This window comes from Chaetura pelagica, unplaced genomic scaffold, assembly GCF_000747805.2.
Source record: "Chaetura pelagica isolate M959 unplaced genomic scaffold, ChaPel_1.0 scaffold314, whole genome shotgun sequence".
Lineage (NCBI taxonomy): Eukaryota > Metazoa > Chordata > Aves > Apodiformes > Apodidae > Chaetura > Chaetura pelagica.
Genome location: NW_009953218.1, coordinates 541,281 through 559,942, shown reverse-complemented (window position 1 = coordinate 559,942; position 18,662 = coordinate 541,281). Strand labels below are relative to the sequence as shown.

The following is an 18,662-nucleotide window of genomic DNA, read 5'->3' as shown; positions in this document are numbered from 1 at the left end:
TCCTGCTGCAGAAGCTGAGGACAGAGCTCGACCCTCCTGGAAGTGAAACCCTAGGTCTGCAGAAATGTTCCACCAGCCTGAGGAGGCACCGTGAACAAGTACTTTGTCACTGCACGACCCAGTTCCTCTTGTTAAGTTCAGGGTTACCCTGGGTTTCCCCAGCTAAAGGAATCTTTCCCAGCAAAGCCTGACAACAGTGTTTCTCCTGTAATCTATGGATGGAAATGGACCCTCATAGCCCTTCTTCAATGGTAGGCACTTAGGAAAGAGACCTGCATATTGTAAGTCCCAAGCAAACTGATTTCTACATAACTTGAGTTCCAAATTTTTATACCAGAAAAAACTCACCTCCCTCCTGGACATCAGTAAAGTAGACAGAAATCTCAACAGTGGGATTTTTCAGAAGTGTTTAGCATTGTTCTAGTGCTCTCTTTGGATATCAGTCATAAAACTGTTCATGGGAACAGAACTGCAGAACTGACACTGACATTGATCACTAGTGGCTGAATGATATACAGTGTGTGAACATACCATTGTAATCACCAGTAGCACACCCAGGAGAAATGATGACATTCTGACTAAGTGCATATTTCATCCATGGGATGTGCTGCAGACTGCATCCATCTGCACAGCAGCAGGCTCCTTACAAGGAAAGGAAATCCATACGTTTTGCATGGATGGTGAGCAAGAGTGCTGATTAGTGACCGAGTACTGAGAACCCTACGGTGATGTCTTCAGACTCAGACGAGCTGGTGTGGTGCAGCTGTCTGAAATAGCTTGTGTTTTACCAATCTGCCTAACCTATGAAAGCACAGTTTCAGAAAACTAAGGCTGAACTGGTAGTGAAACATAACTGAATCACATACCTATTGTATAAGCAAAACTACTCTGTAAGACCACAACTAACTCGCTAACAGCGGGACTTGAAACTAGAAGGGCTTGTTTTAAAGTTCTCTGTATGTGCAGGACAAAATGAATTACATTTTACCTGCCTAACTACTTGTAAGTAGACTGCAAAAATAAAGACTTCATTTAAAAACCATACTTCAGATTTCTGATGTATGTAGGAGCGTGACAAAAGAACAAAATCCACTAAGCGTCCTTTCTTTCCAATTCAATGTGGACCTTTTAAGAACTGCAAAATCTATGCTACTTGAAAAATGTTTACCTTTTTAATCTGAAATTGTGGTAGAAGTTAGCAATGTTTGTATGTCATGCCAGAGAGGTCAAATGTCTCTAAATCAAGTCTATTCCTGAGCAGCTCTTTTACTTACTTGTTTTTGAAGTGTTGAAGTAGCCACTTAAAGGGTCTTTCAGCATCAGTGGTGGCAGGACATCCCATGTAACTATGTTGATAATACCATAGCTCTAACAGCCCTATTTCTGACACTCTGGGTAGCCCCAGCTCACGCTGAGGTGGATTTTTTTGCCATTGAAAGGTTACTAGACTCCATTAACTCCATGGATTACCTCTCAACTGAAGAGAGCTCAGAAAGATAACTATTATATGTAGACACCTAGGACTTGGTTCACTTGCCTAAACAGAGTTGCCTAGTGCAATCTGAACTGCCCTAGGGCATGCGAGGCATCTGCTCAGGGCTCTCATGGCACTTATGGGAGAGCTATGTCTTTCTGGGTAGGCAGTAGGAGGTCAGGTGGGATATCCTGAAGTATCTCAAATGGCAAAAAGCACCTACGTTGAGACAACCGAAATAAGCCCTTTCTTCAGACACTTAGAAGCTGAAATCCACTCCAGCTTCTGCACAGACTCTCATACTTATCTTTGTAAATCCCACTATGGTTCTTAACTGCTTAGCCCATAACAGTAAGTAATAAAACCCTTCTCCCCCACAAAAGCAGCTATCTCTTCTAATGGGACTTTGTCTCGATATCCAAAGTTTAAGGGTTTTGCACCTACAATTCCTTCAAGAGATGTCTTGACTATATATGATATGGTAGAAGAGAAACAGTGCAGAGCATCACATTACAAACCAGTTCATGTCACCTTTTGCATGCAGACTGCTCAACAGTCTCTAGACCTCAGTGAACAACTGCAGCAAACAGCTTGGACTTGTGTCTCCCTGTTGAAGTGAATAATTTTTGGTCTTCAGTGGTTTTGAAGCTTGTTTGAGGCTTTGTAATATTTGAGGTGCCACATAGCATTGCCTCTGTTCTGCAATTGGATATTTTATTGAAACTAACCCACCCAGAACAAAAGAAGCTTGTCAGAATACCTTACAGAACTGAGAAGTGATATCAGTATTTGTGGTGCTCTGGGTGCTTTCCAGATACACAAGAGGAGGCAGGGTTTGTTCTGCAGTTGTTCTTTGCATGCAACAAGTTTGCTCTTTTTAGTCATACTGCCTTCTACCCCTTCACCTCCCCTATGCTGTTCTTCTCCCTGTTCTTTTTCCTGTCCCTCTCCTTCATCCTGAGCTTAGAGAAGCTCTGACCCCAAAAGCCAGTTAGTGAGAAGAAGGCCTTAGCAATATAGGGACTGTTCCTCTCTCTGCCCAAAATCTCCTCATGAACTTGATGAACTCTGATATCTTGCCATCTCAAGGGAGATTGACACCTTGTGGCCCTTTCTTTATGTCAGCTGTTTCAGCCAGAGGCCAGATTCAGCCATGAGATACATATATAAACCGATCCTGATTTCCACAGAATCATTTTGGTCAGGATTGTAGGAAAAATGTATATCCAAACACATCTCAGATGGTTGATTTGAAATCCAACTCTAAGCTCAGACTTCCCCCAGGCTCAGAAAAATCATGGTTGGCATTTGAGTTAGGTCCAGAATAAAAGGTAGTTGCAGTTGTTGGGTTTGGAGCTTGTACTATATCTGGGCTGATAAGATGTTTGGGGTGGAATTCACTGAGTTACTCCTTTGCCAGAATAAAACTATTTTTGTGAGTACTACAAAAACAAAGCATACATTCTATCAAAATATGGTGTTAGTCAGGAGTAGAAAAACTTAGTAATTTCAGCTCCAAAGACTTTTCTTAGTTTTCATTTTTTTAGCTAAATATAGACTGAATATGTTATTTTAGGCTGATCCACTGCTGCTTTCACTGAAAGCAGACAGATGTTCTTGGAAGACTGATTTTACGTATTCAACATTGATAATTTTGACATGCACATATGGATGTCAAGACCAGCACTGCAGGCATTATATTTTGTTCTTGTAGTAAAAGTACAACAAGTAAAACAATAATTATTATTATTTGAAAAATAAATCTCTTTGCACTACTTCAACTTTTTATGAGTTTCTTATATACCTGGAATTCTTAGTTAGGTATTGAAGATCATAAGCGTAGAATCAGTGAGACCCTTGAAGTGGATCTACAGGCCTTTCTATGGATAGAATTTCAGGAAAATCAAGGTAAATTCATTAAAAGGCTAGGCACAGTAAATATAATACCCCGTGACAATTGTCTTACTACATACTGATCTTCAATTGCTTTTTCTTTGAGGATGATTGAGAAAAGGATGTAAAGTTACTTTGACTGTTAGGCCACACTTCATCCAGTCTTCTAAGGAAAACAACACTGCCTGCATACCTCATCTTAACTTTTCATGGTGTCTTTGATTAAGCAAACTCTACATGCCACATAAACAGGACTTCAAAAGATTTTGCCCTTTTAATCCCTAAAATAGGGCTGGAATGATACCTTGGTCCATTTTCTATTCCCTGATTCTGCAAACTGTCTTTTCAGACCTCCATTTATTTGATTAGTCCTGATGCTAAGACTAGAGTTCTGCATGTGCTAATTTGCTGAAAAAAGTGATACCCTGCCTTACAATGAATGGGGGTTTAGAAAGAACAAGGATTTGCTTTAAACGTTCTGAATACTTGGCCATATGCAAAAAAGGGTTGACAACAGGACATCAAGGAAAGTGTTATGAAGCAGTATTCAAAACGTTCTACCTTCCCTTTTGCTATGGATATAGAAACATACAACCACAGAGCTATACCAAGACATCTGTCGGTATGTGCACAGAACCATGCATCTCAAAGTGCACTTAAAAGAATTTCTGAGATTTTTTGATTCAGTTCATTATTTTCAGGATTTTGATTGTTCTTACATACATACTGCATCTAAGGGCAACGTGACACTGTGTAAACACGTGAATGCATAAGCTGTATGTCAGTTCTAATCATGCATTTGAGTTAATAACAGAAGTAATTGTGCATGCGTTTGATTTTCATGTCTTTTTACCTGTGACAGGTTGGATCTGGATCTATATGATAAAATGAATAGTGAGGAGAAGGACTTTTATACATCCATAATTTTAAAAAGTATTAGGAATTAGTACCCACAATTCTGTTTAAAAGTGAAAAAGGAAATGACGCAAGAATAGTGAGCTGAACATAAGCACTTTGATCCAAAGCTTGAGAGTGAAGAGGAGACATCCTGAAAATATAAAATGGCTTAAAACCCCCACCAGTTGTGAGAAAGACAGCTGTTCTTTTTTATGATTCTGTAAACTATTTTCAACTATGAAAAACATTTTTCTGTATGAATAAAATACCTAAATTTCAAACATCTGAGTTAGCATAAAAGAGACATTTCTGTTACCAAAACTTCCAGGATAGTTCCTTGAAGGAGTAGCTCACCTTGCTTTGAGCACAGATTTACATAAACAGGTTTTCCCGTCTCGCTGGCTTCTAGCTGCATCCATGTATGAAGGTATTTCTTACTCTGCTTGGCCATTACTTTCTGACCTTGCTTTGTGAGAAAGAGAGAGGTGTTGGCCACCTTCAGGAGCCCATCTTCCTCGTGGCAAGTCCACCTGACTGCCTGGGGACAATCAGCAACAATGCTGCGAGATGACAGGGCAGAGCGTGTAGAGATGCTCAGGCACTGGGCAGACTTCACGTGAAGGATCCTGTCATCTGCTGTCCACTGCCACTGCTGGTTGAGGTTGGTCATATTGCACTTCTCCATAATGACTCCTCTCTTTTCTGAAAGACACTGCTGTTTCTGGACATGGATAATCAGAAACCCTTCTGGAAGAGGAAAATTCCAGAAAAATGCAATAGATTACATATGGTTACTTAACAGAAAGCAATTCTTGACGATTTAAAATACAGCAGCAAAGAAGTCTCTCTCCCCACTTTCTATATATTTTCATGTGTTGAACCTATTTTAGTGAAACCCCAGACATACAACCCACATGATGCAAGCGTTGGTAATGTAAAGAGTGAGAATGCAAAAAGCAAGCTATTGTGGGAAAGGTCACCTTAACCTTCATGATATATAGAAATGAAGAAAAAAATTAAAATGAACATAACAGAAATCCCAGAACTATTATCTTTAAATACCAATTTTAAATAGCCCACTTCCCTTGCTTGAAATCAGACAGAGATCTACACAAGGTCTCTGTCTTCATTCCATTGTATGACAGTCTTTTTACAATATCATTTAATGCCTGGAAATTTTTTAGTAAAATTCATAGTGTTTCTGTAGAAAACATGCAAGGGGATATTCCCAAATCTGTGTGCTCCTCAGTGCCTGTGCTGTTACAGGAATGGAGGCTTTTTACAGATAGGAAGTACATCTCTTTTACTGGATTTACTCCAGCGTCTCTAGCTATTATTTTTTGTCACCATGCTAATTCATATTAGATTAGGTCTTTGTGTCACCACACTTAGAGATCAACACCAAACACTCAAATGAAGAGAACTACAATGCATTCATCAACCCCCGCCCCAAGTTACCAAGGCAAAATCCGTACTTGTTACAGAACACGGAACTGGATATTTTAAACACAGCCTCCCTGACACATCTTGTTTAAGTTTTTCTCTTTTTATATTCTTGGTTACTCCAATATTGCAGGCTCACTAGTTACAAAGTGCTAAACCAAATACGTGTATTTATTTTACTTGGTTGAGGTTTGTCATCCCCCTGTTTTTACAGCCTTGGGTATTTTCTGTGTTCACAGAAAGCTCCTGGCTCTGGAAGTTTCACAAAGAAGGAATAAAAAATAGGAATCTCCCCTTTCAAAGAGCTTGTCCCAAAGCTCAGCTCCTGGATTATCTAGCAGGAGATCCTCTTTAAAAAAAAGAAGCATCTCCAGCATAGAAGGAGACAGTTTATTTTCCTTTGGAAAGAAATCTAAACAGAACGGGTTATGTTGGCCCTGCCCCCCATTCCTCTTGTATGAACCCAAGCGATGAAGTGACTCGGTTTTTATAAGCTGCCAGCTGCCCCAGAGGGCTCTGCTCGGGGGCAGAAAGAGCAACATGGTGGAGGGGAAGTGGGGAGAGACACTTACCTGAGAATGTCAAGGCAAGACAGGTAGAAACCAGGACGTGAAATAAAGAATCCATTTTCCCTCTAGCAACTCCCCACGCTTCTCTTAAAAAAACCCACGTCAGATAAGTGAAGCGAAGGCTAGGAAGGAAATGTGCCTTCACAGGGGGAAAAAGTCAGTGACGAGCACTTCCTTCTATTCAATTGTTTTGGGGAGTTTTACACCACTTTGTCCTTTCATATGATTTTCAGAGTTTATAGTTCCTTTATTTTGGAAAAATACAAGCAAAAGAGAGAGAGGTTTTCAAACACCCAGGAAACTAAAAGAGATGATGTTGAATAAAGAAAAGCAACTATACTTTCATGTGATTTGTTGCCTGTGAAATACTAAAAGTCTGCAGGTGATCTGGATAGTGCTGAATAAATATATACTATATTACTCATGGAACAAATACACATGTTTTGGTAACTATACAAAATCAAACAAAATCTTGATATTGATATTTCTAACCCCACAAGTTCTAAAAGCCAAGTGGAGAGGGGGGAGGAGAAATGGAAGAGGAGGAGGCAAAGCTCTGAAGTATTCTGGGTCTTCCACTAACTCCCCCTGAGGGATCAAGTGCTGCTGGTTTGCCTTCCTATCAGGTGATCCACCTTGCTAAATGTCAGTGGGAGATTGCCCATTCCTCTGGATTGGCTCTCCAGTGGTCTGAAGCCATGGTGAAGGCTAACCAAATTGTACTGGGCTATCCCTGTTTATGGGGCTACGAGAATGTGTGGTGCCTTAACTACTCTAGGCAAGAACACAGACTTCAGTAAAAAATTTATATCAAGTGTAATTTATTAGCAGTATGAAGCAAAGTCAACATCGCTGCATTAAAAACTCATTATACCCTGTAAACAGACCTCCCAGTGCTGTAAGTCATAATGCCAACTTTGCATTTCTCTTAAAAAACAAACTCTTACTGAACAGTAAAGGAAACAGTCATAGCAGCATTTTCTTTCTTGTATAACCTGTCATGGAACAGTTCATATCACTAAAGATATCTATCTCTTACTGAAAGAGATAGAGCAGATAAACAACATAAGCAAAAAATCCCATATTAATCAAAGGCAGACAAATATTTAAAATCCTTACCATTTAGGATATGCTACAAAGTTTCTTTTAAAAGTAAAATGACATACACCATTTACAAATGCACTGGAGTCAGGTCTGTAGCAGAAGCATGTTCTAGGACAATCAACAGTATAGGGTAAATATATACACACTGAATAACAGACATTGTGCTCTGCAACTGCTCTGCAAGACCTACCATAAATACACATTTAATAGTTAGTAGTATGAAGAACATACATTTCCATATAAAATATTAACTGCTTTTGAATATTTTCAAAAACAAGACTTTTAGTTTTTTTATTTTCTCATCTTCTTTTTTTTTAATCCATAATTGAACACTTGCAATTTTAGCAGCAAGAATATTATGTGGCCAAGAAACTAGCTCACCACATAATCAATAATAGCACTTTACAGTACAGTTGACAGTTCATTCACAAGACATTTTGCAAACGTTAAAGCATTTGTACATTTGATAAACTTTTCTTCCATGGAAGTTCCAATGTCCATCCGACTGCAGCAGTAACACATACATACATTCCATATGGCAGACACCAGTGTTACAGAATTAACCCCACCTTTAGATATATACGTGAAATCCAAGTGCAGTTTCAGTACGGTACCTTCTTTATAAATCATTTTTGGGAAGCTCACAATACATTCATATACAGTAAGGGTCCAGCAATCTCTATACTTTTGCCAAACCCTCTACAATCCTTTCAGAAGTTGGCCTCAAAGCTGCTCTTCCCACTGCAGTAAACTGCTCGAAGAGGCTGCTGTTAGGTAATGAAACAAATTACCTCAAGAGACTGACATTCAGTTTCACTTCTCTTGGCCTCACTGGACAGCTTCTTCAGAAAGTCTGCTTTCATACAGACTCAGTGCATGGTGCACAAATTCATACTGTTCACTGGTCTGAACCATTCCACCCCTGAAAAGAAAACACATCAGAATCATAGAATCATAGAATCACAGAAAGGATTGGGTTGGAAAGGACCTTAAAGACCATCTAGTCCCAACCCCTCTGCACAGGCAGGGACACCTCCCCCTAGATCTGGTTATTCAAAGCCCCATCCAACTTGACTTTGAACACTGTCAGGGATGGGGCATCCATAACCTCCCCAGGCAACCTGTTCCAGTGTCTCACCACCCTCACACTGATGAATTTCTTCCTAATGTCTAATCTATTTCTTAAGAATCTAACAACCTCCATCCCCTTCCAACCCCACAACCACCAGATAATGCAAGGCCTTTTCTCAACTTTTTACTTAGAATTTGCTTCAGTAAGTGGGAGATTTGCCTGAGCAGAATTACTTTTTTCATAACTTATGCCATGCAGCACATGACCAGCATGAACCACCATTCCCAATTCTGTCAGAGTAAGAACTAGAGAGGAAAACATTTGGCATCTACATTGTCAAAACCTACATTTCAGTTTCAACACTCTCACAGATAAATTTGCTCAGTCACTTGGGCAAGGAAGGCTAGATACATGGATGCAGTTTTACCTCTAATGGTGCGAGGGAGCATTCAGAATCTGTCATTTCGTTTTTGTCCTTTACCTAAAAATGTAACCTTTGGTGACCCTCAGATTGCCTGTGCAGAGAACAGCTCTTCCTGTCCTCCTTCTAACGCCTACAATGCATCCTGTTTGAACAGCAGCCACCTAAGAAATTTCACAGCCATGACTCATTTCAGCACCAACAATACAAAGAGTTTAACTTGACCATAAAAAGGACTAGTTACAGCCAGCTTGTATTACATGACTACATTTAATACATTTCACCTGATAACAATCCTTTTTTGAGGTCTATGTACGAGGATCAAGTCCCACATCTCCAGTGCCAATTGCATTGTGGTGGATCATATCCTATAGGAGGTAGGTTTGGTGGTACCATTTGGCTCTGAAATTATAATGAGCCTCTTTCAGACAGTACTAAGGTCTTCTAGGTTTCACTTCCCATGGAGTGAAGCCTCAAGTTTACTTACTTCTACTTTGATTACCTCATCTGCCAGGGTATTCAAAGCTACCTACATGGCTTCTAGAACCAAGCACCCCAGTTCATCCTCAGGGTACCCTGAAGCAGCTAGTTACCTTTTGGGGGATTAAAGAGCAAATGGGCGTAGTGGGAAGGAAGACATTAAGATGTATATTGGATTTGGCTTCAGTTAGATGTTCATTGAAACAATTACATTCACGAGGGATTTGGATCCAGAGCAATGTTGAAGCCAGGCATCTTGCAAGAGAAGATCAGACAAACCCCCATGTGATCCCTTCAGACACCCTAGCAACAAAAAGGCCTACTGATACACAAAGCTATATGAAAAATGTTAAAGCGCTTCAACAAGTATTGTCCTTTAGTACGATAGAACATTTAGAACATTGTCTACAACCATAAGGTCCTTTTTTTCCCCTCAGTAGTACTGGATGATTAAATGCTGTGGCAGGAAAAACAAAATTAGAATAATACCTACTTCTTTAAGCAAGCAACCAGCTGTCTCTGCTCCTCCAGTGAGCTCAGGCAACTGTAACACACCTTTTAGTGAGCTGCGTGTCTACTATGATATGTTATTCCTAGGAATTAAATCACAAGCCCTTAAATGGTCCCATCTGGTGCAAAATACAGCAGCCTCTTAGCTTTGCCAGCAAAGACACCCACACATTCATAAGTCTTGGCTGCCTGCTGCCTTCAGCTGCCCTCCTCTATGCCTGGCCCCTGCCTGGTGATCCAGCAAGAGTCTAAAGGTGACGGGACTCATCTGTGCTGCTTAGCCTCCTTCCTTCCTCCTCACTGCTGCGTCCTGCCTTGCCCACACACCCCTTCCCAGCCAGCTTCTCTCCCCCATCAATGTTCCCCCAAGATGTGCTCTAAGGGAGTATGTTTCCCAGGTTAGAACTGCTGTGTGGAAGGGATGGAGGAAGAGAACATATTTAGAGAGAAGGACTTGGCAGGAAGGACAGGTTAAAACAAGTTTGGCTGCACGAGGCTGCTTGTGGGGGTGATCCTTGCTCCTTCCTCTTCAGTGCTGAAGTAACATAGGAAATCCCCAACAAGGCACGTATAAGTCTGGCTGGGGCTGAGCCCAGCACTACCACACTTACCCTGTGCTAGGAAGCATAACCAAGATGTTATGGTGCTTCTGAGTCCTGTATGGGCAAACAAGTGCACATCCCCGTCAGCTTAGGGGCACCTGAGTCTTATATAGTGGTTCAGACAACTTGGTCTTGTCAGTCCCATTATACACAGGATTCAGAGAGCCATAACATCACAGAACAGTTTGGGTTGGAAGGGACCTAAAAGATCATCAAGTTCCAACCCCCTGCCATGGGCAGGGACACCTCCCACTAGACCAGGTTGCTCAAAGCCCCATCCAGCCTGGCCTTGAACACTTCCAGGGAGGGGGCATCCACAACTTCTCTGGGCAACCTGTGCCTGTGTCTCACCACTCTCACAGTAAAAAATTTCTTCTTTATATCTAATCTAAGTCTCTATCTCTTTTAGTTTAAAACTATTACCCCTCATTCTATCACCAAAGGCCTCAGTAAAATGCTTTCTGTGTCTTTTTTTTTTAAGGTTCCCTTTATATATTAAAAGGCTGCAAAACGCTGTCCCAGATCCTTCTCTTCTCCAGGCTGAACAACCCCAGGTCTCTCAGCCTGTCTCCACAGGAGAGGTGCTCCAGCTCTCTGAACAGCTTTATTAATCCTACTTTGGGCTCACCCAAACACCTCCATGTCCTTCTTGTGTTGGGGTCTCCAGAACTGGACACAGTACATCTGGTGGGTTCTCATGAGAAAGGAGTAGAGGTGGAGAATTACCTCCCTTGACCTGCTGGTCATCCTTCTTATGTAGGCCAGGATATGGTTGACTTTCTGGGCTGGGAGTGCATATTGTCAGTTCATGTCCAATATCAACCAATAATTTCCAAGTCCTTCTCCCTTTTGTTCATGTGCAAGGCTCATGTTTAATAGCAAGGAATTATCTGTGACCCTACGACATCAGTTTGTGCAAAAGGCTGTGTGGAAGAGCACTTCAGGAGGAAATCTGCTGAAGGAGGGAGGTTTCCTCTCCCACATCCCTTGTGCCCAGAAAGGATGTACCCACAGCTATGGCACCTCCGGGTGCTTAGCCTTTGTCCTCTGCCAGTGCCTCTGTGAGCTGCTGGGCTCTGAGCTTCTTTGGGACACTCTGGGGTGGTGCTCAGAAAAAGGAGCACCTGGTGTCCTGAGGGCTCAGGAACTGTGGCCAGCTCTAGGACCCTCTCTACCCTGTCCTCTGTCTTGCTGCAAGTGCAGCTGGATGCAGTCTGCTCCACAATTTATGTGATGCAGGGTTTGGGAATTATTTTTTTTTAACCTGAAGTCATTAGTCAAAACACTTAAACAATGAATTGACGCACACTGGAAACTCTTTTCATCCTGTCTGAGAAGCCAAGAGCAAAGTTATCAGACGTCATTCCAAGAATGTGCCTTTAAGGCTAAGAATGTGCAAAGTTTCTCGATATCACAGTAAGTCTTGAAGATGCCTCTCATCAAACATTTCCTGTTTCTGTTGGAAAACATAAAAAATGAACTGGGAAAAAAAAGTAAGCTGACCAGAGCTGTGTGTCTGTCTTTCTATGAATCCACACTGAGCATGGCTGGATCTCCATCCTGGATCAAGATTTTGAGTGGGTGGTCCATTTCCTCATGTTAGCTCAGCACAGACAATTCTGTCAGATCCATTCACCCCTTATCTTACACTGCACAGGTAAGAAGAAAGTGTCGTCTGGACACCCTGTACCTGTGAACAGCTCTCTCCTGTCTCGTTCCCTGTTGGAGCTCTATTTTAAACTCTGTTTCCAGAGGGGCTACATAGGCAGCAGATTAAACTCTTCTTGAGCATAACTCTTTTGCCACAATCTGCATTTTGTCTGGATGCTTGGTTTGGTTCCCAGTGAGTGTGCTGGGCAGCAGGTATGTTTTGGTAAATCACTACAACGTCACTGAGAGTCACAGAATCACAGAATTGCCAGAGTTGGAAGGGACCTCTGGAGACCATCTAATCCAATTCTGCCACTGAAGTAGGATAACCTAGAACACTTTACACAGGACTGTATCCAGGCATGTTTTGAATATCTCCAGAGATGAAGACTCCACAGCCTCCCTGGGCAGCCTATGCCAGTGCTCTGTCACCCTAAGAGCAGCTCTTCTATTGCTGGATTCCCTTTGGTAGATGTGCTGCCATAGATCTCTGTGATAAAAAGTTGACACGCAAGTGGATATCCCCACATGTGATTCTTCCATCAGTAGGTCTGCATCTGGATGGTACAGCTCTGAGAATGAACAAGCCTGCCTGGGGTTCTAGTGCAGATGAGGTATCAGAGACCGAAAACTTCATTGTACCTCTTGGGCAGGCTTCTGGCTCTTAGCTGGGCAGATAAAACTGTTATTTTCTGCTGAACTCTCTTTTTTTCTTGTTTTGTGAAAGCAATTTGATATACAAAGAGTAAACTGGAGCTTAGCTGCTGGCTGGCATCATGAGAAAGATAGCCTCATCTCTGTCCCTGCCTTACTCCTAGTTGTACCCCATTGCTAATGTTGGCCACACCAGTAACTGAAGTGCAACACTGCTATGGCCAGAGCCAGCTTTTGCAGCCATGTCTAGTGGGATGTTAAGTTCATTTTGCCAGCTTCAGGCCATACCCACACACCACCAACCAATGAGCACCATGTCAGGACTGGGTCATCAGGGAAAGCTGGTCTCATGGAGCTTTGTCCATGTAACAGTGATACTCATCCACTGTATGAACCTGCAGTTTGGTTGGGCTGGCAGTCACTACATTAGTTTTAGGGGCTGCTAAGCTCTGCCTTAGTAATCCTTATTATAAACTGACTGCCAGGTGAGTGAGATCCATACTGCAATATGGTCAATTGGATAAAGGAAAGAAAAAGAGGTTTGGTTACTGAGTTTTGTCCAGAAAAATGGCTTTAAAAATTTTAAAAATTAAAACATGGGTATGCTTTTTGTCTCAGGCAATGCCTGAGAACATGAAGAGCTGAGGTGCCTTAAGTAAGGTCTTTGGAGTCTATTTATATAATCTAAAATTTGAAAAAATACAGAAATATGCAAATCACAAGACTGAGTAATTTTTATATCAGGTTACTGTTATGAGTGAGTATTTGGGTTAGATTTTCATTCTCTTTCCAAGTTTATCTAGGATACTAATACATATAAGAAAGGTCATTAGTCAGATACACTTGATGAAATTGTGTTGTCAGTTATAATGCTGAATGCATGCTACAAAAAATGATGTAGCTGACACCACTTGGTTCCACTTCTCTACAGTGGTAAGAAAGTTCTCTAAAGTGAAAGAAAGTTCTGCTTCTCTAAAACTAGTAAGAAAAAAGTTACATTCTAATAGAAATACTAAAATGTGGGAGAGCACTACAAACATTCTTTAATAAGATTTAACAGATAATCAGAATGGAGAGATGGAAGTTTGGAGTTGATAATTTAAAACAGAGTAAGCATTTTTCCCTCAGCTCTTCCATCTTTTCTGTTGCTTGGATTTTTAGGTCAGGAACTCCCCTTGGAGAATTTTACACTCCAAGCGGCTCATCTTGCCCTGTAAGGATTGCATTACAATCTCTAGTATGATGAAGGTGCATGGGAGGGGAAGGCAGAGGAGGTGATTCATAAACATGGCCAGCTGTTTGGATTCTGGTCCTTCAGCAATTTGTGGTGCCAGTACCTTTCAGAGCTCTTCAGCACACAATAATCCTGTATGGTCTCTTCGACCTGAACTCTTTTTCAGCATTTACACCCTTAAGGGTTGTTTCCACTTAAAGAAGAAATGTATGTCAGAGCAGCTAATATACTTGCAAAGAGATTAACTGAGCTGGTACCTACAGCAGAAGAGGAATAAGACCTCTCTATTCTTGGTGCAATCTTGTTTATTTACTTTACACAAAATCCTGTTTCCCCAAGCAGAATAAGAAAGAAAAGTACAACCAAACTAGCAGCTTCCATTGTGCACAATACCCACATCCTCCTTTCCAACACAAATCTCTCTTCAGCCATGGTTTCACAGAACAAAGCACTCTGCAACAATGCTGGCTTACAGTGTTCCTGCTCCCAAGCTGTGAATTCAATCAGGGAATTTATCTGACTTAAGAAAATTCTGCAACAAATGCCTTGCTGTTTTCTTAAGCTGGGTACATTTGCCAACCCAATTCAAAAGGACCCCTAGCACAGCTGAGGGGATAACAGCAGCACCAGATTTGTCGCTCTTTACTGCATAAAGAAACTACACACTGCATGAGCCTGGATGTGCCTGTTAGTCCAGGCTCAAAGACAATCCTTTGCCTCTAGATTGCCCCATGTCTCTTGTGCGCTAGCAGGATGCTGTGGACAGCAGAAAGCTCCAGGGAGGGAAAAGAGGGGTGCCAAGCACCCAGAAACCTCACGGTTGCCATCTCAGGATAATTTCATTCAGTGGGATCTTACCCAGTTTCACCCGAAAACAATATTCCTTACTCAATGTTACTTTGAATATTCAGCTAATGCTGTCATGAGTCAGCAAAGCTAATTGCAGCCACTTCGTGTAAAGCCACATTCAACTGTGAAAAAGTTTTCAGAATCATTATTGAATAATTTCTCATCATTACTGAATCATTTCAGTAATGCTTTAAGAATAATTTCAGAATAATTTACTGATTTTCAGAATCATTGACTGATTTATGGTTCTTCTGGTACTCACCGATCCACTCGTAGCTGACAGACAATGCTCAATGCATCTACTACTCCCTCTTGCTTCAACTGCTGACAGCCAATGGATGTGGCAATAAAACATCCAGTTCTTCCTATACCAGCACTGAAAAGAAGACAAAATGTAATAGGCAAATGGAGTTCACAGTTAAAAGGAATTACACGGAAAACACTAAATAGATATGAAAACACTACAAAATGAAATATGGAATTGCTGGAACCCACAGTTCCTGGACACATGACTAGCAAGGATAACTTCTCAGCTCAGTCTCTTAGAGAGAAATGAAAGGGTGCACTGTTCCAGCAGTCCAGTTGTTGTGGGTAATTGGTGGGACTTACACATTTCCAGTTTGCACACAAGTGCATGGTAAGAAAACCAATCTCCATTACCACCACAAACTCCAAATATTCTCTGGCCCAGTCCAAACATTGTGCTAGGGGAAAAGCCCACCTGAAGGCAAAAGTCAGTGGGGCTTTAAGTCTGAAGCTCTCAAATTATAGAGGGGTTCTGCTATCCATTCCTCTAACCATGAAGGCAAAAAGGACCTACAAACATGCCAATGAAGTTAGTCCTTTCTACTGTGATTCTACAGGAGGGAGAGAGATTTGGTGCTCTAACTCTTTAGATTTTCTTAATACCTGCTTGGAAACAACAGTTTTGAATTATTTTTACTTCCTGGGCCTCCAACACTTTTGAGAATCTTTGCCCCACTCTGTTTCTTGCTAAAGTAATGTGGAATTCAGTGAAGCTCATCCCTGTCATGCTGCATGTCAGGAAAATATGAGGAAAACGGTCAAAAAATTGAGTCAGGGGTCCAGATCTCCACGCCTGGATTTATACTAAATATTTAATTATTTGGTGCCTTGCTTTCTTCATCTCTGCAATGGGTCTGAATGCTACCTGCCTCATAAGAGTGCTACAAGAGTTATTTAAATTAATGCCAGGAAGAATACATTGAGTGTCTCAGATGGAACCTTGATATATCTGAGTGCAAAGTGTTACCAGAAGTATGTGCATTTGCAACAGCTGAAACAAATCACAATCTACTCGCCACAGAATGAAAGATAAGAGTGCTTTAGAGGCTCAAGAGCCCTCTCATCTGGAAGTGACAATTTCCAAAAAGGCTCAGCAATATTAAATATATGAGGAAGTCTAAGACAACCATGAGGGAATAAGATGTAAAACTGGCAGTGTAAGAAAGGATTGAATGAGATGAAGTTCCTGAGTTGATAGCCTGTCTCCTTGGACAACAATATCTATCGGATAAATGTATCCAAAAGGAGAAGGATGTAGTTTATAAAGAGGAACTTGGAGAAAGTAATCCAATGCATACCCCCATGTTCTTCCTCAAATATTTCAAAATCCTTGAAAGCAGGGCTAACAAGTTTAAACAATTCAAGTGTAAGTGAAGTTGACTGTAATAGAGGGTTCTTTTTCCCCTTTTTGGGGGGTGGATTAAGTGATCTTGGACAAGTTCTTAATATGTATTAAACAAAGACTGGGGTTTTCTGAAGTATTTTCTTCCTCAGCTCAGGCACACCAGTCCTATTTTATTACATAGCTTTATTTCAGACAGTGCAAGATAAAAATTACATCATTCTTCACTTGTCTGACACTTCTTTCCTGGCATATCCGGAAAAAACAGAGGACTACCTACTTTGAAGTATTTTCAAGCACCCAAGCATGGTGTGTGTATATATATATACACATATACATGTGTATATATATATATACATAATATATTAATAATATAACAATATATTAAATATCTATATATTGCCCTTTTTTAGGATTTTAATGTGTAGTAGCTAATTCATAATGACTGTGGTCTGTTAATTGGGAGTGTGGAATATTGGACTATTACAAATTTGGGATTAAGAGATGCAGGCAGTATGCTTTTTATAGAGCATGATCATGCACTGGCTGATGAGGAAAGAAAAGCAAAAATTTCCAGCGATTACTATACCAGTTTCTTGCTTCTGAGGATGAAAATTTATTCTATTCTTGTTTGAGAACCTTTTGTAAGTCCTCCAATATGCCAAACTGCTGCTTCTTCTGGTAAGTAGAAAATGGCATTGTGGTCCAGATTGTCAGTCAACTTGGTTTCACTGACTAAATGGGGCTAAATTAGTTTTACATTTGCAAAATAGAATTCTGTCTTCTAATCCTAATTTATCGATTCAATTTGGATAAAAAAAATCTTTTCCCTCTACATTTGAAGTCTCTCAATTAATACTTGCATTTGATTCCAGACCACCTAGTTGCCATTACACCCAAATTTATTTTTATGTGCTAACTACATAACCAAAGGACAGATTAAGGAGTTATTTTCCATATTTACCACATGCTTTTGATGAGTGGCATGGGAGAGGAAATACACCCCTTTCCAGTAAATGCCACTATAAATATTGGTAAGGACATAGAACTTTCTTCCTTTGGAAATCTGTGTCTTGGTCATGTGTGTAATCAGAGCTGCTGATTTTAAGGACTCTTTTTGCAATTCTTTTGAAGAATAGGAACTACTTTGCTAGAAGAAGCCTTCCTTATATCCTGAGTCCTGAATTGGTTATTCACAGATGTATGTAAGACAGCACCCTTTACTGATAAGCTACAAGAAGACATGCACAAAAAACTGAATTACTTTTTCTTTCCTCACTTCTGCCATAATAAGAAATTATTAAAGTGTTCCTGCTTCAAATTAAGGATCACTGTTTGTGTTTGCGCTGTAATGTTCTTCTGGAAATAACTGAGAATTGTGCAGTTGTATCTGAGGTCCAAGTTCAAAAGTGTGTAAGACCTGGATGACCTCAACTGCAATCAGATTAGAAGGCAAGAAACTATCTGACTAGAAAATGGAGTGTAAGTGAGTCTATACCCATTTTGTAGACCATAGTGTAGTAAGCATATAAATAGCTGAGTTGTCGCTGAAGTACTACTAATTTTAATCACAACTGAGATTATATCTGGGTCTTTAATCATGAATAAACTCCTGATCATGATTACAGACCCTGCTGTCTTATCACTCACCTCAGACAATCTGCTCTTCTGAAGACCTTCATTAATTAAGATCCTTACTGGAAAAATGGAACCCTCAATAGCCATCCACAGATCTGCGGATCATTTAGGGAAACTACAATTCCTGATAAAAACAGCTGCATAAAATTTGGGAAAGTTCTTTATTCATCACAAACATTCTGGTTTTGAAAAATTATGGATGGCTCAAATCTGGCTTCCACTTCTCTAAATCTTCTAAATATGGAATTGAAAAGAAGTGGTTCAAGATGTAAAGTTCTGGTTTTGATGTACTTCTGGGGAAAAAACCAAAATCCTATCCCAACTGTAAGGGATGTATCATCACAGTTAGGAGGCAAAGGAAGTAAGGCAACACTGATTTTAATTTTTTTTTCCTGTTTTGCTTCATCTACTTCTTTCCACCAATAAAACAAATCCAGTAATACTTCCTACTACTTAAATTGCAACATGGGACAATGAATCAATATAAAGCAATAAAATTGAATTGAATTAGAATTACATTCTCT

At 40.5% G+C, this 18,662-nt stretch overlaps 2 protein-coding genes across 2 annotated transcripts in view; both read right to left on the bottom strand.

The window, feature by feature from the left end:
- Positions 1-6,334, bottom strand: part of PTPRB (protein tyrosine phosphatase, receptor type, B) — a 58,588-nt gene extending 52,254 nt beyond the window's left edge. The window contains exons 1-2 of the mRNA XM_009997758.1: positions 6,280-6,334; positions 4,620-5,011 (exon numbers count right to left, since the gene is read on the bottom strand). Coding sequence (XP_009996060.1) covers positions 4,620-5,011; positions 6,280-6,334 — 447 coding nt within the window. The remainder of the gene's footprint in view (positions 1-4,619; positions 5,012-6,279) is intronic.
- Positions 6,335-7,080: 746 nt separating this feature from the next.
- The window catches only part of PTPRR (protein tyrosine phosphatase, receptor type, R), a 160,835-nt gene continuing 149,253 nt past the window's right edge, over positions 7,081-18,662 (bottom strand). Inside the window, exons 14-15 of the mRNA XM_009997757.1 lie at positions 15,115-15,228; positions 7,081-8,302 (exon numbers count right to left, since the gene is read on the bottom strand). Coding sequence (XP_009996059.1) covers positions 8,209-8,302; positions 15,115-15,228 — 208 coding nt within the window. The 3' untranslated portion in view covers positions 7,081-8,208. The remainder of the gene's footprint in view (positions 8,303-15,114; positions 15,229-18,662) is intronic.